The sequence below is a fragment of the Grus americana genome, chromosome 2, assembly GCF_028858705.1.
Source record: "Grus americana isolate bGruAme1 chromosome 2, bGruAme1.mat, whole genome shotgun sequence".
Lineage (NCBI taxonomy): Eukaryota > Metazoa > Chordata > Aves > Gruiformes > Gruidae > Grus > Grus americana.
The window spans coordinates 93,997,676-94,023,795 of NC_072853.1; the positions used below are offsets into that span (position 1 = coordinate 93,997,676).

The following is a 26,120-nucleotide window of genomic DNA, read 5'->3' on the forward strand; positions in this document are numbered from 1 at the left end:
GGGGTGCGTGAGTGAGTGAGTGTGTGTTTGTATGTGTGAAGTTAATAGAATGTATTAAATATGGAAGCTTATTCTCATCTGCAGCTGCTGTCCTATCAAGATTTGAAGGGGAAGCTACTTATTTCTTCTAAAAAGGAAACAACTCCAAATCATTCAGATGTAGTATAATTTTGTTGCTTGATAATGGATGGATTTCAAACCACCCCATATACATATGTAGGGTTAAACTGTGCAAAAACAAGTATTTCATGCAAGAAAGGAAGGGTTTCCAACAGATACAAAGACCTTTTATATATATATATATTTAGCTTACAAGAAAAAACAACACAAACAGCAAGTATCCATTACTGGGTTCAAGTCTTTCAAAATGCAATACAAACAAGTAAATGCTATCTACATAAAAAAATAGATGGGATTAAACAAAATTCTTGTTCAGTATAACACCTACAGACCGGGTTTTTTGTCTTGTACATATGGTGCATTAATGGTTCCATTTTCTCTCTCTTCCTCTCATTACACCCAACAGTTGTTGAGAAAGAAAAGATATGTACTTAGAAAACATCATCAGACCAGTTTTTATAGTCAGTGTTGCACTGTTTTTTCCTTTTATAATTTCTTTAAACCTTTATGAATGTTAACACCGAAATGAAGTTATTTTACATAGGTTTTAACACAGTCTTAATTCTATAGCTAAATCAATACATCTCCAGTATTCTTTAAAAACACTTCAAAGACTAGCTCTATATCCTGGTACTACTCTTTACTAAAGTTATATTGAGATTCAGTATATCACTTAAAATAAGGATGAGCTGAACTCAAAGCTCAAACCTAATACTATAACAACTATAAAACATCGTTTCTTCCCCATTGAAAGGTGCCAGGGGAACATTTTACTAACACTCAAATTCTTTCAAAATTATATAAAAAGTGTTAAGTCAAGATATAAACAAACTGGCAGGTTTTGTTTTGGGGTTTGTGGGGGTTTTGTTTGTTTTGTTTTTTTAAAGAGCTTTTTATATGCAACAGCAGTTGTGAGCAGTGTCAATTCCAAACCTCAATACTCTCTACACAAGACTTTCTGAACTGAGTATGTACTAAAAGCTAGTACTAAAATTAGGGCTGTGCTGTTGCTGCAAGTCCACCAACAACTGAGCTCTTTTGAAAGTATAGTAACATATGTAGCAACGTGTAGTAAAGATACACATGCTATGAGAAGAACTTGTCCATTCAGACATTTATTTATTTTTTTTTTTAAAAGACCACTACTCCAAACATCTTCTAGTTGAGGAACAGACTGGTCAGCTGATCAACTACTCTCATGGTGTGTGTTTTCAGTTCAATAAGCATAAACACCAAACCCAATCATGTACCATTTGAAGGCACAGCTCAAAATGCCAGTGGCAGAGAATACACGGCTATCTTAGGTTAATGGTGTAAAGTTTTACCAAAAGAAGCACTTTCTGAAGACCGAGTGACAGACGAAAAACATACCGGCAAGTGAAATGGTTGCTGTACCTTATGGATGATTATTTACCCAAGCTGGCACAAAGGAACTCAGAGCATACAGCATTGCAACAAGTTTAAGCCAATGTGAATGAAGGGGAGCTGCTGCAATTTTGCCAACCTCCCTGGCAGGCACAAACGCTCCCTCTGCCTCCTTCAGGCCAGCACAGCCAGTCCAATATTTGGCCCTGAGGTGAGCCGGTCCAACTTGGTAACCTGACAGAAGGCTAACTTACTAAAACGATGAACTTTGTTGTTGTTGTTTTGGGTTTTTTTTTCTGGATTTGCAAACTCCATTGGCTCTGCCTGGGACTGGTTGAGCACCAGTGCTGAGCAGGAGAGAATACAGCAGTACTGATTTAGACGGATACAGTTTGTGATAGATCCCACTCAGAGAGGCCGAACAAGTCACATAAACAAAGGGGACTATTCAGCGAGAAGGTACCAAGCAAGCTCTTCAGAGAAACAGAATGGGAAAGCAATTCTGCACACAGTACACCCAAACAGCTCCTATAGGCCTTAGGGAAAGCTCCTAGGAATGCCACAGTGTTCATTAAGAAACATCACTGCAAATCAAAACTCAAACTGCATTTCACAATCTACTATTTTTCTCACCATTCTTTGGAAACAGATACTGAAAAAATAGCTAAAAGATGCAACGAGGCATTTTTTTTTCTTTTTGTTATCTGAGCGCACCGAAATTTAATGGATTTTATCTTCTGCAAAGACCTTCTAGGAAGCTAGTGACAGCATGGCCCAAGCAAGGGAGTACAGTTGAATATATTCACTCAGCAGTCTCTTACATATGCACACTCAAAACACTTTTCGTGATCCCTACTTACATGCATCTGTCACACAATTAACTCCGAATTAAATCAGAAGTATGTACTCAATGGGTAATAGACTCAGTGCGATGGCTTCAGAACAAAGCCGCAGCAGGTGGATGGCTACGCAAGGTAATAGATGCACATCAGTAAATAGAAAGAGTGTTTGGGGCTTAACGCAGGAACCATGCCAGGGCCAAAGCATTACCACCAACTCACAGGGAATGGGCACTACCTGCTAACGTTAAGAGCGAAAAATGTTCCCAAATAATAGTAAAAACACAGAGTTTTGGTTAGAAAGGTCTTTTTCAAATGCTCATTCACCTCTACCTTCAAAGAGTTCATCTTTTTCCTTCCCTGAAGCACAATCAAAAACGTAACATGTGTCCTCATAAAAGCGAAGCCTACAAGAAACAAGGTCTTGAAACAATGGCTATTAAGGAAAAATGAAATCGCAACAGAGGTACTTTGGAAAATAATAGCTGCTTGGGGATTTAGATATTTTTATTTCAAAATGTTTACTTATGTCATGCCTGACCAGAAAATAAAAAAAAAAATCCATTTCCTTTTTAAGTCTTCACTCTCATACCTTTGTGCTCTGCTAAACTAGAGTGTAAGAAAAGAAGCTGTAACACTGTGCAGGCATACTTGCTTCTAAGTACACAGTGCTATACCTTTAAAATAAACCTGGCCAAGGAATGTTTTTCTCAGCATCACTTTGCATTTACCAGTATCATAATATGCTAAAGGTTTAAGTCCTCTTTCCAAGACAGCTTTACAAACATGTTGACATCTTGTCTTTGTGATTGTGAACAAATACAATGTATTAATGAATCATATAACAGTCACTGTCAACATACTGAAAAACATAACAGCTATTACAAATTGTAAGTCATTGAGCACATATGCAAAGATAGAAGAGGAGGATTGCAGTATACAACCTGTGCAAGCACAACAGCTCACAAGGGAAGAGGCCAGCAGGTTAGAATATTCAAGACTTTCAAAAAAGTTATAAAGTAAAATGCATTTTTCCTTAGTAGCTTAAGTTGTATTTAATAAATTAAGGCAAGCAAGCAGTAGCCAATCTCTAGGAAGCCCACTGTAGTTAATAATTCTGAAATGAAGTATGTGATTGCTTTTATTTAAGGTCACAACCTACAAAAGTGAGATACTGATTTACAATACAGTAATATTATATCAAGTGAGGGATCCTTACAAAAAGTCATTGTTTCCTTTCACTAACTATATTTTCTTACCACTTCTCCCTTCCAATTATCATCTATTAACTTAAGACAACAGCATGAATTTTCAGAATTTCCCATTATTACTAGCAAAATGTGCACCAGATTTGCTTAACTGAATTTTCAGAATTACATAACTTAAAAATTGAAAGTTTTTATTATAAAGAAATATCTGCAGAAAAATCATTTTAGCTTACCTTAAACTTTTATTAGCATTAGTGAGGATGTCTCCATGTACAGAATTACTTCAGAGGGAATAATTATTTTTTTATATATATGTGTAGACCTACATATTTCCATATATATATATATGTATTTACATTCTTTTTTCCTCTATAAAGCTGTAATTAAAAATCACCAATAAAGGTGAAGCAAAAGCTGCATGCATTTACAATTTAATACTAAAAAAGAAACATTTGACAACAGATGTCTGTTTGAGACTGAGAGGTAAGTACTTCCTAGGGAAGTAGTTGTGACTTGTCTAATTAAACACAGGACCAACAGAAGGGTGTGGACGCAATGTTCTAACAGCAAGATGTTCCTCAAGCTCCAGCACTAGACATGTTTTCAGCACTGCCACCTCAAGTTACAGCACAACAACAATGACACCTGCCTGTTTTCTAAAATCAAAGCAAAGCCTATTCCTGGAACCAGGATTTGCTTGGGGGAGTGGGGGTGGTGGCTGGAAGCTGGGAAGGGAGGAGAAAAGAGTAAAGAAACATAAAAATTAGACTGTTGGTTAACCCAGTATTATTTCTTTGAATTTTCTAATCAAAGTCCCTAGACAATCCTCACAAAAGCCTATTGAATGAAACCTGCAAGACACTACTTGGTTTCTCAGCTAATACACAAAATATGAGTTCCAATGGAATTGCCAAGAAATATGTCCAGAAGAGAACAGCACTAGAGATACTTTATGAGAGGATTACCCCAAAAGAACAGAGGAGAGGGATACAAATTGACGAACATCAGAAAACACACTTGAGAGTTGGTGACTGTGACCCAGTGCATATGATACATGCTGTATCATCTGATACAAGGATTTGCAACTTATTTCTAAAGCAAATCCCGGTACTTTGTGTCCCATATCTCAAAACCGCTAATAAAAACTTCAACCTTCTGGGGTGCAAGTTGCATGTCTATTTCAAGAGTTTCTTTTCATTTTCTTTAATCAATCTAATACCTGAAAATTCCTCCCCACATTTTTTATATATATAAAGAGAAAGACTTGTATCTGTTTTTAGGAAAGGAGGAGGTTTTTTCTGACTGTATCCTTTCATCTGTTTGTGTCTGTACTCATTTTAAAGAAGAGAGCATGAATGACCACCCAATCAACAGGATCACAGAATCACTCACATCGGAAAGCAGCTTGGGAGGTCTCTAGTCCCACCTCAAGCTGAAAGAAGGGTCAGCGATGGGATCAGACCAGGCTACGCATGGCTTTGTCCAGTCAGGTCTTGAAAACCAGGATGGTGACCAGACCACCTCTCTGGGAAACATGCTCAATTGCTTGGCTGCCCTTGTGAAAAAGCTTTTCCTTAAAGCCGGTCTGAAAACCTCTCTTCCTTCAGTTTACATCTGCTGTCTCTTGTTCTCCTACCAGGCACCTCTGGATACTTTGAGGTACTGGCTGCTATTAGGCTTCCTCAATGTTGTTTCTTCTCCAGGCTGAACCAACCCAGCTCCCTCAGCCTTTTCTCACAGGGCAAGTGCTTCAGTCCCCAGCCACCTTGGTGGTTTCTGCTGAGCTTGCTTCAGGTTTTCCAGGTCTTTCCTGGATGGTGGGGTGGGGGCAAGACTGCAGTACTCCAGATGTGGTCTAACAAGCACTCAGAAGGGGATAATCACTCTCCTCAATCTGCTGGCTGAGCAACTGTTGATACATCTCAGAATACTCTTGGCCTTCCTGGCTGCCAGGGCACACAGCCGGCTGTCTGCTGGCACCCCCAGCCCCTTTTTGGCAGAGCTGCTTGCTGGCCAGTCAGTCCCCAGCCTGTTCTGTGACTGGGGCATCTTGTTCCCCACTTGTCCTTACCAAATTTCATAAGGTTGCTGTTGGCCTTTCACTTCAGGCTTCTGAGGTCCCTCTGGATGGCAGCTCTGCCCTTGAGCACGCTGGCTCCCCAATTTGGTGTCATCTGCAAACTTAATGAGCAAGCACTGTTATTTCCTCTGGGTCATTTATATAGATATGAAACAGAATGAGTTCCAGGATCAACCCCTAAAGACTCATTAACTACCATGCTCTAAGCCCCAGCCTCCAACCAGTCTTAAAGGCACAGGGTTGTCCACCCATCCGTATCACCCTAACCTGGATACAAGAACATTGTGGGAGTCAGTGTTGAAAGCCGCCCTAAACTAAAGGAAATGCCATTCACTGCTCTCCCCTTGTTCACAAATCCAGGCAATCCTGTTGGTCAGGCATGATTTACCAGCAGTTCTGTCGTGGTTTTCCCCCAGCCGGCACCTAAGCACCACGCAGCTACTCGCTCACTCCCCCCCGGCAGGACGGGGGAGAGAACTGGAATAGTGAAAGTGAGAAAACTTGTGGGTTGAAATAAAACCAGTTTAATAGGACAAACAAAAAAAGGAAGATAATAATATATACAAAACAAGTGATGAACAGCACAATTTCTCATCACCTGAAGTTGATGCTGCGCAAGACCCCCAGCTGCCCAACCTCTAAGCCCACCCCCCAGTTTTAAACAGTACATGACATCGTATGGTATGGAATATCTCTTTGGTCAGTTTGGGTCAGCTGTCCTGGCTGTGTCCCCTCCCAGCTTCGTGCGTGCCCCTTGCCTTCGCATTGGCGGGGCAATATGAGAAGCTACTTGGCAACAACTAAAAACATCAGTGTGTTATCAACATTATTCTCATCCTAAATCCAAAACACAGCACTACACCAGCTGCCAGAAAGAAAATTAACTCTATCCTTGGTGAAACCAGGAAAACTTCCTGAACACCTTATTCATGGTCTCAGAATACTGTCAGTGCTATTCCTAGTTAACTATTATTATTTTTGCAGTTGAAACATACATTTTTTTGTTGCTACACTTCTAAAAATAAACACACTTATTGACTTAATTCTAAGTGTAAAAAAAATCTCTGCAGAAGGGAATGTTTTTCAGAAGGTCAGGGTTAAAAGAAAAAAGGAAAGATGTCCAAATGAAAGCATTCTTTTAATCTTAATTGAAGTTACAAGTGTAATATTATATTGCAGAAGTTAAAAAAGAGGGTTACCAGTGAAGGACTCAATGGAACAAGTTGTTCAGTTAACGAGGCACTGGGCAAGGATGTGCTGCAGGAACTAGAAACAGAATTTGCCACAGTTAAGAAGCATCCTGATGGCCTGAAATGACAAACAGCTCTCTGCTGAGCTTTCACTGCCAAGACCCTGCCAATGGCTCACCAGGACGCTTAGGTAGCTCAGCAGTCCAATTACCAGGTGGGGAATGCCTTGAAACCACCCGTTCAAATCCTGACAAGGCTGCTTTCTCTCTTCTGCCTTTTGAGGCAGATATATACCGTTCCATTTGCTGTGCTGCTATTTCTGAACAGTTCTTAGAAAAGGCCCGGCCTGCTGTGAATTGTCATTACAAATTCCATTATACTTTTCTGGAAAGATTAGAGTTCTAGTCCAATGCTGTGGCCAAAATTTCTCTCTTCAGCATGGCTAGGGATTACTTTCCATTCTAAGAAGAGATGTAGTTTAGCTTGTGGCTTGGGTAGCCTGAAGAGGGCTAACTGTTTTGTGCCTCAGTGACTATAAGTGTTGATACAGAAACCCACTGGGTGCTAAGCAGCCTTGCTAGATGCAAGTATTTCCCACTTCTCACTGGAAAATGATTTGTCTTTGATGAAGCAATAGTACTTAGGGGTTGCTTTTTTTTAATTAAGCAACAAGGCATACAGCCTTGGGATATTATAACTTCTTGGACTGCAGTGTGCTTGGTCTGGATGATGATGAGATTTTTGTAAGGACATTTCTGAAGCACAGCATTATTTCTGAAACTAAAGATTTAAATTTAGTAAATAGTCCATATTTTTAATACATAAATATTAAAAATGCCAATTCCTTAGAAAAGGGATTGAGTATCAGAAATATGTTGACAGCATACAGTTTTAAAATAATAACTGAGACATTTTGACCTACAAAAGACTAAGAAACAGTTCTCTGAAGGTTATCTGAAGTGAAGCTTTGCTGGTCATTTTGACAGGCTAGTAATTTTGAGTGTACAGAACACACTCAAAAGTTTTACTTCACAAAAGCGATCCTTGGATTCTAGTAATAAAGATGATTAATTTTGCTTCTTGATTTCTGCTCAAGTAAACCTACACTTTTTGAGAAAGAATAATTTAAGCATCATAAGTCCACAATGAATCTAGTAAAAGAAATTATATTGAAATTAGATAGGACCCAGTCCTCTCCTGACAAAGACAATGATAAACCATAAATATAATTTACTAAACAATCCATATGAAGTAACAGACCACCTGTCCTGTCTGCTTATAGACAACACACTAGAAGTTACAGGATTTGAAATATTGGAGTTATTCTCCAAACTTTATCCTCATATCCATTTCTATCAGCTTTACAGCTTATCTAAAACTCTGTTTCTTATAACTGAGTCAGTAATGACAAACATCCCCCACTGGACCTCCCATCACCATATGCCTCAATGACCTTCCCTCATTTATAGCAAAGCACTGCATGTTTAGTTTAGCAAATTTGCAACATCAATTTTGACAACAATGATGGATATTTGAAATTACAATGTAATACTTAGCAGCACAGAAAATTCTAATATATGCAAAGCTTATTAGTCAAATCTAGAGCCTAAAAAAAATAAATTTCGAATGCATAATGCAATCACTATCCTACTTTGTGCCTACAAAAGAGTACTGAATATTATTTTTTAGACATTTGGGATTGTAAATATAGCGCCTTTGGACAATACATGAAATTTTTCAGGAAGCTCAGATACAGACTACTGTGATCATGTTACCAGAGGCTCAGAAAAAAATAAATGCAGGTTGTTTTCTACACTACGAATGCTACCTAAGGCACAGCAAGTCAAGTGAACTAGATCTTTCCTTCTGCATTTTTTCTATTTAATTAGTTATATGATATGGAAGTCTTCACAAGCTTTACAGATGATAACACTAGCACAAAAGAAATGGGGGCTGAAAACCCCAGTCTCAGCCAAGAGTGGAACCGTAACCCTGAAACACAACGGGTACAAACTCTGGGTGTCACTTCACCCCCACAGGAAATTGGATGCAGCTTTCTACACAACAAAAGACAGAAGGAACCATGGGTGAACAGAAGCAGCGTTTGAAGGGAAAAGACTATTCTGCTTGGTTCACTCTGACTGGTTCACTCACAGACCACCTCAGAGGGGCAGATTTGAGGTTTTGAGGCAGGCACAGCTGATCTTCATCCACATAAATTACGTAGCATTTCTATGCACCAAGCATAACATGCCAGAACTACCCACCACAGCTTTCCGCACTGTATGGCTCTCCACTCCTTGTACCTCCCAGGCGCTATCAGCACAAACAAGCGTTGAAAAAAGCCAGACCCTTTGCCGGCTAGTTATGGAACGACATGCCCACAGCTCTTGAGCTTTGGAGCATAATGACGACCAGTTAAAACGTACCTGAGACCTCCAGTAAAATTAATTCATTTTCTCAGGACCTAAATATCCTACATATCTTTCTGGAATCCAGAAGTAACATATGAATCAAAGTAATACTAAATCCTAAGTGAAGTAATACAACACTCTTGAAAGCAACTTCACATAAAGAAAGGTTTAGACCCATTTCCCTATTATTTTTCCTACAGTTACTCTAAAAAGCAATGTAAGATCGATGATCTATCTGCCAATTATGAAGCTAAGAACATCTACCAGCCAAAATGTTTCTTTTGGGCTATGTATGGCCTCCACCTCTAAAATTGTGGTGCATGTGCTCTTACTCTCTAAACTGTAGATCCCAGCATACAATGCAATACTTTGATCTGACCATACAATATATAATTTAATATCAGACAGAAAAATAAGGTTAAATTTAAAACTTAAGCTATGCTAGTCCAGTGAACAGAAATCATTCAATAAACCTGGTGACAGATCTTTTGTGCACTGAAGCAGTTTAACCACTGTAACAGAAAGGGAGATCAGAAATATTCAAGAAGAGATCAATTGTCTTTCTCCAAGAAGAGAAACGTTGACAAAATACTGTCTTTTAATCTAGTCAAGCCTAAGTATGTTAAGTTCAGATGTTAAAATTTAAAGGTGAAGATAAAGCTAAGGGAAAAGTCAGTAATATTTAAAGAGTTTTCCAGTCAACTTCTTAACATTCTTAGAGGCTTACACTATGAAGGGGGGGAGGGAATCACCTTATTCTATTTCTATAATATCTCTCTCATATATATTTTCTATTGAACAAGAGTAAGTTCAGACCAGTACATTTATATATCACAAAATGTTCTGCACTTCAAGCAAAATGTGTTACAAAAAACCCCAGATAGTACTTAATAGCTAATTAAAAGTCACGAGAAAATATTCACTCACATGAGCAATGGTAGCACTTTTTGTCCTTTATCTGCAAGTAAGAAAAAACCCCATACAGCAAACACCAACTCCCTTCCCTCCCATAAGCACATGGCTGTAAAGAGAAGTTGTTCTCAGATAACAATTACCCTAAATGTGGAATTAACATCTGGTTTAAAACTCAATAATTCAGGCGAGTACTGGGTAAGGTTACCCCATGAGATATTAGGAGAGGAAAAGAGGTATGAAGAGTGGTCTATTTATCATAACAGTGTTTTCAGTATAACATTTTACAACCAGTGCAGACTACCTTCCCTTTGACATGCAACATGACCTTCCATTCCCCAGGGTAACAGAAAAGGTTTCCGATCTCAGAACAAATTACCCACAGAAGCTGCAGAAGCACCAGGGCCCTAGCTAATGGCAGCAATAACTCGCACTGATAGAGAATTTCTCCTTCAAGAATTCCAACAAATTGCTGGGAAATAAAACCCCACAATCAAGCCTCAAAATCCATATAGGTTAGTAAGTACTGCCACTAGTTCACAGAATGAGGAGCTCTGTTTAAGTGTAAAAGTACAATATACTTATTTGCCCAACACTGCATCAGTGTACGTGGTAGAACTAGGTTCATCCTGTGTTCTCATTGCTTTTGGAGGTGATTACGAAGGTGTCGCCACGAGTTTGATAAATATTAATCTTCACATTCAAAATCAGCAAATAATAGGCAGCAATTTTTGTTATAATTACAAACTGAAAACAATAAATTAACAAACTTAGTAAAAAATGCGCTCAACAGTTCTGGAAGTCAGGAAACCTATTTAGAGGTCTACACAAAATAAATTTCTCATTATTGTTTTGTAAACAAAACACTTGAACATTTATATTCATATTGTAAATTAGTCAGGTCAAGGAAAAAGCATTATGAGTGAGACATCTAATTTACTTTGGACAGTGATAAAACTACTTTTATCAACCAATAAATGTTCCTCCCTTCAAAACTACTTTACATATGAAGACTATTAATTTGAAAATCTATTTGCTAATTTATTGGACTAGAAAAATGCTGTGATATTTTAGATGAGTCAAAGATGTTTTCTGGAATCAGTAGCAGGTTAATTTCAAGGCAACACAACTCACTTCTATTTGACATCCAGAACATAATTCAAGCTATAAACTTCTAGGACATACTGCGGCTTATACTGTGTCTTAAGCACTTTATTTCAGCTGTACTGACTTGAAAAAGATTTTCCTGAGAAGGAAGCAGTCTGATGGTATCTAAATAAAAACATTGATTTTGAGGCGAGGCACATTTTGATGAATGGATGACTTATTGTTTCACAAAGAATCCCATTAGTGATTCAATTCAAAACTTGACAAAATGTGATGGCTTGTACCTAGGCCCTTCAACTCTCAGTTCCCCTGTTTTTACCTGTGATTAACAGTGTAAATAAATGATGAACCACCCCCCCACCCCCACTACATTTAACTCTTTTCACTGCTACTCTAACACAGTTTGCAGAAAAGTGTTTAACATTCCCTGAACACATAACCATCAATGGTGGCTATCCACAAGATAAACTGATTTTCTCCAACACCAAGGCTCTGAAGAAACCTGCGTTCACATTTCTCCTGCTTATGCAAACAACGAGCAGATGTTTACATCTGCCTGTGACTGCAACTGAGCACCGTGCTAATCTGTATATTTGCTGGAGAAACAACTAACACCAGTAAATAAATGCTACTAAGCAAAAATACCACGTATCCTGCAAGAAAATACTAGTTAGCAGAAACCGCATGCTGTGCAAGAGCAAGATGGAGACAACTGTAAAGACTGACCTCGCAGGATACAATAAATTATTCTCATAGGCACTTAAAGTCACAGAACCACGTTCGATTATATAAGCTTCGATACCATAATAGATTAGTGATTATTGCAAATATATTAGAACTGATTATAGTTTCAGGAAAAGATTTTTTCCTTTTTTTTTTTTAAACATTTACTTTCTCTGGCAGCTAAAATAAGACCATCCTACTTTTATACAAGCTAATGATTTAGAAACAGGTCTTTAATGGTTCCAGACCAGGATACCCCAGACAAACAGACTCAGAAGGACCTGGCAATGAAGTTTGTGGAGAATCTGACTGCTGTCATACTCAGAATCTCACAAGACATTTTGAATCTCATGCTGATTTAATGTAAAATGTTCATGGAGCTGTATTTCTTTAAATATTAGTTACTTGCAAAGTATATTTAAAAATACAGTTAATTCTGTCAACTAATAAATCAGCATTTTCTGAATTTAAACATCTTTTGATCTAAATGTCATTGACTTAAAAAAAAAAAAAGTACTGCAATTCAATGGAGATTAATTTCTGATAAGACTGACATACCCATTGTACTCCCTCTAGCTTCCATGATGGCTTCAAAGCTTGCTTTAGACAGCGATTTTTGAAGAAGGATTACTGGAACAGAAGTGAATTCCTGACCTCTTGATACTCATACACACATACATGCATACACACGTTTTATTTACTTTGTGCATAGGCTTCTTTTTTTTGCAAGATTTAAATGTGATTTAGCCAATTGCTACTAATTTTAAAAGTTAGAAAAATATATCTAAGCAGCAGTTTCTCCCAAGGCTTTGTGTCCTGGTTTCAGCTGGGATAGTTAATTTTCTCCCTAGTAGCTGGTATAGTGCTGTGTTTTGGATTTAGGATGAGAATAATGTTGATAATACACTGATGTTTTAGATGTTGCTAAACAATGTTTACACTAAGCTAAGGACTCTTCAGCTTCTCATACTGCCCTGCCAGTGACCAGATTCTATGTACCAGGGACTAAAAGCAAAGTAGGATTTTTCAATTAAAGTGACCAAATAAGGTATGTTGGGAGGAAGAAAAACAAACTCATTTTTTAAAAAGCATATTTTTAAAAAATTTTATTTGGTGCAAATCATGTTGTCGAAAGAGGTGTTAGCAGAATCTTAAAAGCTTTATGCCTCCTTGAAGAACAGATCATTATGCGAATACAGGTCAATACAACCTATACTTGTGCAAAAATCCAGCCGCTCTCATGAACACTCTGAACTGGCGCTCATATGTATCTGACACCACAGCCTGCTCCTTCCCCAGTTCGAGGAACCATTCAGTCAGATGCCACGCAGAAGCGGACAGCCTGAATTGCTATGGCAGTAACAACTTACCCCAGACATCCTCTTTTCTACTGTGACAGCAGTAGGAAAAAGTACCTTCTGAACAGTTCCCATTCTTTGGATGGGCTCATTTGGAATGGCCAGAAGCAGCCTTTGCTGAAATCCAAGAGTATAAACCCCTCAAGTCCATGAACAGAAAGCCCTTGCAGCCTGCTGAGTCAACCTACTTGATCAGCACTTAGCAGCCCTCTTTCCCAAAGGAATGGGCTATAGGCTAGACTGACATGCGAAGCAACGTGAGAAAAGTTAGTCTACTAAATGGACAACAAGAAATTTCACCTAAGGACAATGACTTCACCTCACATAACCACTTGTACAAGTTTCTACACCAGGTACGCTGCAAGAGGCCCCACAAAGGTCCTATATACTGAATCAAGTTGCAACATGTAAGAAAGCTTCCAGATCCTATATGTAAGAACAGAATCAAGGAACAACTGCAATATAGTGATTGTGCATTCATGCTCCACCAAAAGTCCCTTTCATTCCAAGTGACAACGGATTAAGGGGCTAGATGCAGCATCTGCCCAGCTGCCAATGAGGAAGAAAAAAGGTTGCATTCATTCTCAAACAACTAATAACAACTCTCAAACAACTCTGACATTACAGAACCAATACAATGAACTTCCAAGAAAAACATAAACACCTGGAAGATAAAAACAAAGACAACAAATATTGAATTTTCCATCACCATTTATACGTACACATGTAAGAAAAAAAGCACAGCAAGCAAATAAGGAGAGAATAACCAGTTAATCATACTCTAGATGCACACTTATGAATATGCACTGTTTGCAGTAATAAAATATTCTGAAATTCTCTAACTGAAATCATGAATCAATAAGTTTAATCTTTAATACTGTCCACTTTGCTACAGGTTGGTTCTTCACAATGTCACTAGGTTTACTCCAGGGTATTACCATATCACATTACAGCAGCCCTGAGGACACGGCAGGACCGCTTATCTTGGCATGGAAGAAGCTAGCGGGGCGTCCATTTTAGCTATGGGTGCGGTATAAACACCAAGGCAGAAATGTTGCTGTTGTCCAAGCAGATCTCTACATAGCTGCTGATCACTTCTTGCTAGAAACTGCTGTTGCTTTTAGTGCTCACAAATATGCATACATCGCAAGATTTTACACAACTGATGATTTTATAGTCTCTAAGGACAGGCCCATCAGAACCTGAGATCCTTCCTTTATGGAAAGGGAAAACTTGCACTGTGATATGGAGTCATAAAATCACTGATATCCAAGGTAAACACATAACTTATGATTTCTCTCCTTTAAAATTAGCTAATATAAAACACTACAAGAAACAGAATGAAAAATTTTACATCACGTTAAACAGAACAGTCATTGGTGCACCTATTGTTATGTGATAGTTAGCCTTGCCCTTGAGCTGCATGCAAAAATTTCCGTACAGCCAAGACACCTCAGGTATGTATTTCTTTTTTGAGGGAACTGGGGAGGGGGGCTGGGCAGAGGGAGGTTTATAGAGAAGAGATTACAACAATTTCCTAAGTCCCCTGTGCTCCATCAACAAGGGGCTGGGCAGAAAGGGGGGTCCACATGTGGTCTGTGAGGCTGGTGCACCCAATTACTGGTGCAACCACTGTGAGATGGTGCTGGCTTGCTTCCTCCAGCTGCTGTGGACTCAGCTTACTCACTGATCAACTCCCAGCACAAACCCACTGCTGAAAACACACCATGGCCCAGTCAGGAACTACGTTCAACTGTTCAACAACCACACATCTCATGAGCCTCAAGCCATCCCCCATTACATACAATCCTTTCTCTGTAAGCCAGAATAACAGCAAGCTGGGATACTCAGAACAGCAAAGAGCAGCGGCAAGCCTTGATAGCAAGGGAATTAAAGGGGAGGGGAACACACTGCACACACACACTGCTGCATGGAATTTGCAATGAAGGCTTATTAGCTCCACCTCAGTTCCAGCCCCCAGACTTTCTTCTCTGGGCACTCCCTCACACCTGAGGTCTGGGGAATACTGTGTGCAGAGCTCGCCATGGATATGCAAGTTCAAAGGCTACCGCTTCCAATTCTTGCCAGGCTGCAGACAATTCACAGCAAAGGTAGCTCACGTGTCTCTGCCCGTGGTCCGATTGAGCGGTGAAGTGAATAAACTACCAGAATAAACTACCAATTTTGTCAGTGCTGGCAGGGAGGAACCCCTGTGAATGCAGCAGATATCTAAAGGAAACTAGGCCTACGCCTGTAGCACACAGGCAGGCATACCCTTTGCCAAAAAACAGTGCACATCTTTCGACCAGCTGCACAGCATTGCGTCCTGTGTGGCAGGACAAGTGAACCCTGCTCCCCCATTGCACGCAGCACCCCGAGCTCGGGCACAGCACACGGTGTCAGGGACAGGCCGGGAAGCCAGCCTCCTCCGGCACAACCAGGGCTGCAACCTGGCCCCAGTTCTCCCCCGCCAGGACAAGGGCAGCATCCAGACCAGACATGAGCTTTTCCAAGCTGGGGCAATCTCTGTCCTGTCCTTTCCTCCTACAACAGTGAGGGCCCGTAACCTGGTGCTTTTGAGGGGCAACCCGGGGTCAAGCACAGGGACCGGGGGCTGACCCTTCCCCTGTGCCCCGAGTCGGGGCCCGCTCTCGCTCCTGCCCCGAGGGCACGTCTCGGCCTGGGCGGCCGCCCGCTCCTCCGCGGGTTCCCCGGCGGTCACGCAGCTCCCCTGCGCCCGCCAAAACCGAGCCACTCACGCCGCCCCTGCCCAGCCCCAAACAACACCGGCATTCCCCCCTTACCCCCCCCCGCCTTCACGGGGAGAAGCGGGGCTGAGCTGATGCCCACCCTGGAGCCCGTCCCTGCCCGGGAGCGCACCTGTAGTTGTAGCCGCTGAAGCGCTGACTCTCCCGCAGCATGGCCCGGTACAGCCGCAGCACCTGGGCCCGGCTGGACGCTGCCATGTTGCCGACACCAGGCGGGTCCTCCCGCGGCGAGGCCCCTTTCCCCGCCCGCAGCGCCCGGGGCCGCGCCGGCCGCCGGAGCCGCCTCCTGCCACCCGCACCGGCCTCTCTGCGCGCCTCCGCGGCGGGCAGGCAGGGGCGGGGGCAGCTGCGGCAGGAACAGGAGCGGGAGCTCACGGCCTGGCGGTGAGTGGTGGAACCGAGGTGCAGCGGCCGTGGCTCGGCCTGAACCCAGCGCAAGGCCTGAGGCGGCGCGGAGGCGAGGCCGCGGCCTGAGCGCCGCGGGGGGAAAGGCTCTTCCCCGGCTGAGGCAGCCCTGAGGCGCGGCGGGCAGCGTTTCCGCACGGAGGGCTCGGGGCCGGTCCCAGGCCCGCGCGGTCTTGCCGGCTCAGCCCTGTCCGGCGCCGCAGGCGTGATAGCTCTGCTGGGCTTCCCTCCCTTCAGCTCTGCTGAGAAATTACTGCTCAAGCCGCGGCCTGTCCTAAAGCTCTATCATCGCTTTCCCGTGGGGTTCCCGTTGGGCTCAGTCGGTGTGGCTGTGAACGGCCAAAGTACGGGCAAGGCAGGGTAGGGGGAAAGCCCAAGCAAAAAAAAAAAGCCAGTGCTCAAATAAACTGGTCAGTGATAGTGTAATTGTATACACCTGTGCTTGCTTTGTTGGGGTGTTGCACGGGGAGGTGGGTGCTGGCAAGGTGGGATTGGTTATAGGGCCTGGAAACAAGCAGCAGGTGATGTGTGTTTGGTGATTGCATCAATGGCCATATAAGTTTGCAGTGGATCAGGGTGTGATGTGCTATGTGAGTGGCTTCTCTCTCAGTATCTTAAGTTGAATTCTGTTATTTAAGCTAGCTTGACCTGTGTTCTTATAGTTCAGGTACCGTTTAAGTTAAGTAGTGAGGGGTTTCTGAGGGAGGCTAGTAAGGGTTTCCTGCCTTTGTGCTTTTATTCTTAATAAGAAGTCTCCATTTACTTGCTATTTTTCTTAACTTTTTTCTGCCCTGAGAAATGACCATGTATGTTTTATTAGTGCCTTCCTCTAAGGGTTCCCATTTGTGTAGGTTTTCAGAAAGCAATTAACTATGTTGAGCTTTAGGCAAATTTAATATACATGCCTGCATGTGTTGAAACTGGCCTTGAAGAGGGCAGGAATCAGTGTGCACGGTGTCTATGTATCCCACAGTCCACAGAACAACAGGTTACTTGAACCATTTAAAAAGTAAGTCCTATCTATTTATTTGTTAAAACTTGGTCTTTATTCTTTTTTGGTGTGAGACTGGGACTCTTTTTCTACTTAAGCACTTCTTCTGTTGCTTATATCTGAGGCACTCTGATCCTTTCTGTTGCTGGAAACTGTATACCTAGCATTCTCTTCTGCTGAAAGTTTTTCTACTCAGAATAAACTTGACTTTGTCACTTACAGGTATGATGCCTCAGCTGTATTTAATACTCATTTTTAAATATTATCAATAATATGATTTATTTATAATGATTACAGGGTTCGTACTTTCTCCATAGTATACTTTGTGTATAGTAGATGTTTATATTCATTCTATGTATCTCTGGCAAAAATGCTTCAATTACTGCTACTAATTGAACTTGTGTTTCATTGTATATACACTTTGAGTGTTGCTATTTGTGTCAGTTGTATGCCTGATGCAATTTACAGTTTATTGTATAGATCTAAAATAATTTTATGCTTCTGGGTGTAAGTAGTACAGATACACATGGATTTATCTCAAATTCATCTTTACAGGTATGCTATGTTTTAGCAATACTCTTAAGCTTCTAGAAATAGAGATTTTCCAAGTATAGCAAGCTTCTTGGATAATCCCTTTATCAAAACTAGGAATGTGAGAGGAAATGTTGCATCTCAGTAGAATAACGTAAGCAACTGAGACATAATGATAAACATTATGCTTTTGAAGTCTCTGCTTCTAAGTTACAGAGCAATAGTGTTTTGGGCTAGCTTTTGGCATTCAGGAAACCCAAACAGAAAAACACGAAGCAAGCATGCTCTTTAGCTGCCTGTGGGACCAGGCTGCTCCTTGTAGCCTAAACAATATTGTTGACACAGATTGTCATGCCAGTTGGAGTACAGCTGAGGTGCTGGTGCTCCCCTGTCTTTGCAGCTGTTGGTGGCTGGGGCACTTAATATGTGTTAAAGTAGAGCTCTTGCTTTTTGTCTGCAGACTTATCTTCCCTGAAAGCAGCAGTGGCACCCTGCGCTTTATTTTCATTGTGGGCCTCAGCTTAAAAGATATGGGTCTATTGCATACAGAGCAAAACCTAGCACAGAGAGTTCAGCAAAGTTATGTGAAATCATTCTGTAGTTGAGTGTGGCAGTTATTCTATCTAATTTTATATCAGCCCTCTTTGTTATTGTGAGAAATAAGTTTTGATGCTACAGTCTTCAGCTCTAAAAGATGAGTCAGTAATTGGGAAGAAAGTAAAATGCATTAAGTAAATCTTATTCACAAGAACACTATTGATTTAATATTTGTAATTATAAATGACTTTGAAATAGCTGCAGGTGCTAATCCTGTTCCTGAATCTCTCTGGCAGTTTTTGTGATTTTTTTTTTTAAATTTGTTTTAGATAACCAGATTTTTCTCTTAAAGAAGCATGGAAACCTTGTATGTTTAGACTAATAAGCATGTGTAATGTACTATCAAATGCAAAGTAAACATACCAAAGGAAAAAAAATTCTTTTGTGTCCTTTTCCTGGCTTAACCTTTATTACACTCAAGGAGGGAAGAAAAAATTTTTGCAGAAACTTGTCATCTTTGTGCAGTTGGATTGGCACTGTTGACTGGAAAAAATAATTTTTTTCTTATTTATTATTGCATTTTCTTGGAAGCAATGGATTATGGTCTTAGAAGTCCTATCATTCTGCAGTAAGTGGGCATTGCCTCTTCTGTGACTGAGGTACAGGCGTTTCTGTTAGCCTTCTGTTTACATGCATTACTGCAAGCCTGCAGAGAACTTGAAGCAGGGATGTAGCCCAAATGATCTGTTGTGTCCTGTCCCACTGGAGCCTGCCTATGGGGAAGCTGTAATGACTACTTCATTAACTGCTGCCTCATTCCCTAGGGGGAATCCACACCTGTATTTAATCTAGACATCAAGCCAGGGCCAATCAAGACATGGGCAGATTTTTCATTTAACTTTTTTTACCCCCAAACTTCTCTGGTTTAAAACTCAGGGCTGTTTTATTGTTACAACTTGGAGTTGGGACTAGAGATATGTTTTCCTTAATTGCAGTGATGCATATAATCATTGATGAAGGGACTTGGTCAGTGTTCATTTGTACAGAGGTCCTTGCTTTTCGTATTTGGTCTGAGGAAGGAAGGTGGCCTGTGCCTTGCCTTTCTGCATCTCTTGGGATAAATAAGCACCTTGATATAATAGTATCAGTATCTGGAATAGTTGCTAATATTTTAAATATGTCACTGCTCAAAAAAAAAAAAAGGGAGGGGGGCAGTTTGGATGGAATACCTGCAGAAACTGTAGACTGGAAACAGCTGTTATGTTCTGTGGTACATATTGGATGTTTTGTCATATGTTGCCAAATTGTTCCTTGAGGTACACTATTTCAGCTTTATGACATGGCACTCAACACTTAAGACAGCGTGTGCTTTCCTGTTACGCTGCTGTTTGTGTTCATTGTTTTTCTTTGGGGGTCAGAATGATAATTGATTGTCATGATATTATAATCTCTCTTTTTAATTATTGTTTCTAGTTTGTGAAAATGTGCTAACTTTTCCCTGCTGCTGTGGTGTGGTTTCTCTCTCTTCTTCCCTGCTCTTAGTTCTTGATGGACAGTGTTGTGTGCAGTGAGATCCTACTCAGTGTAGTAGAACATTTTAAAATAAGGACTATAAATCTTGAGAATTTTGGGATTTCAGTCACAAATGTAACAAGCTATAATCTAACTATTCCCTATAGCAAGTAAGATTTCCACAGTATCAAAAGGAGGCCTTGAATAACTCTACTTTAAAAAAAGTATGTTTATTTGGTTGCCCTATGGAAAAGAACATTTTTAATCAGGAGGAGAAATTCCCATGTTTCAAATTCAGCTATGCCTCTAAATTATGTGTGTGTTTTGAAAAAATTCTACTTAAGAGTTCAGAGGGAAGAAAAAACTGGGGCAAAACTCTTGGTTACTTTTTGTGAGTTATCCCATCTCTTTCTGAACTGAATTGTTTAGAGTAAGACTGTGAGAATAGTAATAATAGGAAAAAAACCCAAAACCCAGTAGTGGGTTTTTCCTTATACAACCAAGTATTACAACAGAATACCTGTTTTACCACTGCTCCTGAACCTTTGCTGGTTCATAACCTCTTGTGCTGCGGGCATCAAACTGAAAGAAACACTGAATTTTGTTTCCCTTGTTTGCCTCAGTTTTGAACTTCTAATTTCCTGTGGCTGTGTGCAACACCAGAGGATTTCATGAGTATCAAGTTGCCTGCTAATTATGTATCATGCTAAGCAGTTGAGAGTTTGGGAATCATGGGATAGCATCTAGATCAATGACATGCAATGTTGATGTATACCATATTGATTTTTGAAAGATGTTGATAGTGGACATATGTTGGTAAAGTACTTTGATACACCTGAAATAAAAATGCAATAAAAGTTCAGAATTAAAAAGATAATTTTGTGTTACAGCAATAGGCAAGAGAATAAGTAATAGAGGATTAAAAATATGAATAATACTTAAGTAGTTCACTGTGTAATAGTTGCATCAAATGTGAATGACACTAACTGTAATGCTGATGAAATCCGAGGTATTCTTTGAGACAAGAACCCAACAAGAAATGAACGTGTTTTCATTGTGTGGTTGGTTGTTATACTGAAATCTTACTGAGAAACCTAATCATGAGAAGCAGGAAGGACAGTGTTTAAGTGTTCCCATCCATGACCTCATCAATTCAGAAATGCTTTTTGTTGGGCTTTCCAGTGTTTTATCTAATTTAATCCTAAATAAATTCCCTTTCTGTGGGAAAAATATTCTGCTTTATATTGCATCTTGCTGCTAAGAAATGTTTTCTGATGCTCAGCCTATGCCACCCTCTTCCCTAAGTCCGTATCACTCTTTCTTTCGTGCCCCTTAGAGTCATGCTGTGCAATTCTTCTCCCTTCTCTGTAATTTACACTGTCATCATATTTCTCTGTAGCTGTCATCTAGCCAGGCTGACTTAGTTATTTTGAATTTTCTTTTTTTTCCTTTTTTCTAGTGGATATTGAAATTTTTAGCTTAGGAAGCAAACTTAGCTGTAAGACAAGGACTGATATTCTGATTAAGAGCAACTGAGAATCTCTTTGTAGCCACTCCTGTATTGTTGTTGCTGACTTGTGATTTCCAGTTTGCTGGGTTGGTTACAACCTTTCTTGTTAAAGATCATGATGGCATCTAAGATGTCTTGCTAGAGCAAAGTTCTTTCTTCTCATGAGTTTATTTTTGTCATATATGAATGTGTATGTGAATATGTATTAAAAGCATGTGTGAATAGGTATAAAACCATGCACAGTCACGTGGTGGTAAAGGTGAAGGTCACACTGTTCATCCTGGATTCCCCATGCTGCAGGGTTGGGGATTCGTGCACACCTAGCACAGTACTATCGGAATTTTTTTTACCTAGTCACATGTCCCGGGTATGGGAAATCAAAGGCAATCTGCAACTTGAGTGTGTCCTGGTTCTTCTCCTGCTCCCTGCATTGTGGGCATGGGCCTTATTGTCAGACAATATAGGGAGCTAGCTCCATTCAAGTCCAGGGTTATTGCTTAAGTCCTTCCCTGAAAATCCATCTCACTAAGCATTTTCTTATAAATACTTCCTGTGTGATTGTTTCTGGGAAGGAATTCCTAGGGCAAAGTATCAGTGGGGGTAGAAGTATCACCTTGGGATAAGGTTGAGTGGAGCTGATGTAAGAAAACATGTTACCCAAGGTAAAATAAAAGCAGACAGTTCTTGTGTGATATGTTGAAAAGGTGTTGTTGGGGAAAAGTGACCTCTGAGAACGGGACATGTGGAAGACACTAATATTTTTATTTTTTTAGGGAAAGAAAGGTTAAGTAAAACTGTGGTTTACAATGGATGTGTAAAGCAGCAAGGATTAAGTGGATTGTAAGTAGATTGTTTAGTTTTCTGACTGTGATGAGGGGAGGGGAAGTATGACTTTCCACTTGTAATGCATTTTCATTTTAAATGATGCTATGCATCCATATGACTCTCTGTTCTAGTAGCTTGGACTTTTGGTCCAGAAAAAAAAAAAGCCCAGTTTAAATGTGAAACCAAAACAAAGAAATCGAAGGAGACTCTTGCTGGAGTGGGAAGGAAACTATGGGGCAATGTTTTCATTTAAATGAGGAAAACAATATACCCATATTAGTGAACTGTAGTAATGGTAGAGTTGAAGATGATAATTTTGCATGATCCTTGGCATTTTTGATCTTTCCTCTTGTGTCATTATCACTTTCATGTCCCCAGGGCACTGGCCAGCATTCATGATAGTGCATTAGGAACATGTTTCTAAATGTATCATGCTTCTGATAAATTTGTAAGAAAAGATGAATTGTCAATGTTTCCTACATGCCTTCACACTTCTAGACAGAACTTTCTTTTTATTTATGTTTCAGTCTTTTATATCTGGAGTGACTGTACCAAAATTTGTCTTTCAGCCAGTCCCTGAAGAGAAGAAACAAAGCACTGACTACAGCTAACAGGCAAAGGAAGCAGGAGTGGGAAAGATTATCTCTGGTTGTGGGTAAGTGAATAAATTCAGCTTTCCAAATCAGTCTTCGGCACCAGCACTGTCAACCTCTTTAGGCAATAACAAGTTTTCAGTCTTAGGCATGCTAACTACCTAACTTTGCTTTCCATATAAAATTCATGTGTTTCCTTATTCCTAATCCCAAGACAAAGCATTGAGGCTGAAGATGTAAAGGCAGGTAGATGATGATAACATATAGAAGATAATAATCTTCTGAAGGACAAATTCTATCATCTTTATATTGGAGTTTGTCCTGGTTTTCAGCTGAGATAGAGTTCATTTTCACAAGCAGCTGGGAGGGGACACAGCCAGAACAGGTGACCCAAACTGGCCAAAAGGATATTCCATACTGTATGACATCATGCTCAGTATATAAGGGGGGAATCTGTTTGGGAAGGAGGGATCTCTGCTCTGGGACAAGCTGGTCTTTAGGTTCTGGGCGGTGAGCAAATTGCATTGTGTATCATCTGCTTTGTGTATTCTTTTATTAGTGGTGGTGGTGTTATTTTTCTCTGCTGTCCAAATAAACTGTCCTTATCCCAACCCATGAGTTTCAGCTCGCTCTTCTGATCCTTCTCCCATCCCACTGTGAGGGGGAAGGAGTGAGCAAGTGACCACATGGTGCTGCTTAGTTGCTGGCTGGGGCTAAACCATGACAATCTTTGAATATAATCCCTTTGAAACAGGTGGACAGAATTGGGTTCTTGTTGCTTTGCAAACCACTTATAGGTGAGGCAAGTTAGAACCCAGCATAGGATGCTCTGGTGAATGGAGGGTGAGCTCAGCGAGCTCTTGGGAGAGGCAATAGTTACAGCCTTATAAATGCCACCGTTTACCTTCCAGTCTGTTATGTTTCTGTCCCCATAGCAGAATAAACGAAAGGCAACGTGTGTCTTCATAAAGTTTTGTGTCTTAGCTCAAACTGGGGATGAGGGTGGAATTAGCGGGGGTGCAGATCTGTGAAATGGAGCTGCCAGCTTTCCTACAGGGATGACTTTAACATTCTACAGAAAGGCAGGAAAGAGGAGTAGTGGAAGAAATGGTTTGAAGTACTGTTCTGGCAAGATTTAGGAGAGTTCATCTGTCTGCAGTCCTGAATTAAGTATCTCCCTGTTTTAGAATTTCTGTGATTAGCTTTTTCAGGTATGCTTCATAGCTTAGGATCAGTTTTGCCCAAGATCAGTGGGGTTTTGTTTGTTTTTCCCTGGCACTCCATGTACTTTGTTTCCTTTCATTTATTTTTATGCAGGTGACTTTCATAATTGTTTAACTTTTGTCTTTTTTTGAAATTATTCCAGTGAAGTATGTGTGCTGCATCTAAAATGGAGAAAAACAGATAAACGGAGCAAATTATCAGGGTCCTCACAAAAGTTTTAATGGTACTTTTAAAATTTTCTTGTGTGTTATTTCAAAATTGGTTTGACTTTTCAGACACTGTTCAAGACCTTCATTGAGAGTGGTCTTACTTTGGGGAGTATTAGTGTTATCTTTTTATTGTTTTTTAATTTATTTTGGCTGTAAACATAGTTTTTTTTCCAACATTTATTTTAACTTCAATTATTATACTAATTACTTTCAGGGTAAAAAATTGTATAGTGCATTACACCAGCTCTTCCCTTTGGAAGATCATGTTCTAAAATGAGCATGTGTTGTATATGTAAAATTATCAGATATTGAAGAGAGAATTAAATGTCAGCTCCATATAGGTTTGTTGAACTTGCTTTTTATGTTGCACATGGCTTGGTCAAGTTTTATGTAAGAAAATTGTTCTAAACAGATAGAGATGTTGCTTGATAAAGGTTAGTTTTTTTTTTCTATTTTCCCTTCTGTTCCTCTCCCTCCCTGTACAGATCGTGTTTCTTATTCCCCTTGTGGTAGGCTATATTCTTAATATAACACTCATTTCCACAAACAGAAACTCAGCTGGATAGGTGAAGACTTGAGCTAAGTCTGTGGAAACACCACGCTTATTCTTTTATCAGACTCTGTGTGTTTGTTTTTTAAATGACTTTTTTATAAACACCATTTAAAAGATATTGCAGCTTCTACCAAATCCTATTTCCTCACCTGATATTAGAAGTTCATTTGACCCTGGTGTCCTCTGATTGCTCTTATTCCAGACCCTGAGTGACAGAGCCTGCCTGTGCCTGTGTTGAACTTGATCTTTCAGTATGTTGCAAATTGCAATTCTACAAATGATTGTAAAGAAAAATATAAGAACAGTTGTTATGCTTTAATTTTGATTCTCTTGGTATGTAATGGATGTGGCATTAACTGAAGATTTTGTCACATGTATGCTTGAGCTATAGTAACACCTTATTATTAATAAAGATTTGATTCTTTCATGTTATTTACTTTTTTCTGAAACTTAGATAGCGGGTTCTACCCAGTTAATGTGTATATTTTGACTCAAAATGCAAGATGAGGGGAATGTTGCCTTTCTTATTTAAAGACTGGATGGAGAAATACTTGTGTACCATAGTTTTGAGATGTGGATCCTGAACTCTGTTTTCTTTCACTGAGGCTTGCTTTGGAGGGAAGTATGGCTATCAAGTATCTGGTGCCACAGAAGGGTTCTCTGATATAATTAATATATATGGTTTTCTCAAGGCCTTTACAACAAGGAGGTTTTTTGTTCTTTTTGCTGTGCTTTATCTGGAGTAAGTATATCAACATTAGCAAGCCTTATAGGAGATGCTACCTGGTAACATTAAAGATAATAAAGCATGAAGCTGCTTGGGAGCCATTATCCTAGGGTGCTGTGAGCCATGGGTCCAAATATATCCTGTTCTCTAGCATTAATGACAAAGAAAAGTTAGTGATACTAGTCTTGTTTTTTCTACTGTAACACTCTCAAACTTATTTTTATCTTGTGGTCGCAGGACTGGATGGAGGCACAATTTAAACCTTTATTTTAGGACGTGCTTTTCTTGCTACAGAGTATCTTGGAACTAGTTCTTTAACGAGTTACAGAAGTCAACATCTCTTGAACTCTGCAAAGGTAGTAGTGTTCAGAGGTAATCAAATACAGTGTGACAAGGTAGGTGTGCCTGAATACATGTGA

At 40.1% G+C, this 26,120-nt stretch overlaps 2 protein-coding genes across 14 annotated transcripts in view; one reads left to right on the forward strand and one right to left on the reverse strand.

The window, feature by feature from the left end:
- Positions 1-16,330, reverse strand: part of LYRM4 (LYR motif containing 4) — a 94,460-nt gene extending 78,130 nt beyond the window's left edge. For all 8 annotated transcript variants that reach the window (XR_008576155.1, XR_008576156.1, XR_008576157.1 and 5 more), the window contains exon 1: positions 16,197-16,330. Coding sequence is in view for 1 of the 8 variants with exons in the window: in XM_054818766.1 (XP_054674741.1) it covers positions 16,197-16,282 (86 nt within the window). In the remaining 7 variants the exon portion in view is untranslated. The remainder of the gene's footprint in view (positions 1-16,196) is intronic.
- Positions 16,331-16,338: 8 nt separating this feature from the next.
- The window catches only part of FARS2 (phenylalanyl-tRNA synthetase 2, mitochondrial), a 251,593-nt gene continuing 241,811 nt past the window's right edge, over positions 16,339-26,120 (forward strand). For 3 of the 6 annotated variants that reach the window (XM_054818758.1, XM_054818757.1, XM_054818764.1), the window contains exons 1-3: positions 16,339-16,468; positions 22,344-22,410; positions 22,965-23,050. The gene's annotated coding sequence lies outside the window, so the exon portion shown is untranslated. The other 3 variants (XM_054818760.1, XM_054818763.1, XM_054818761.1) reach the window with 3 other exon arrangements.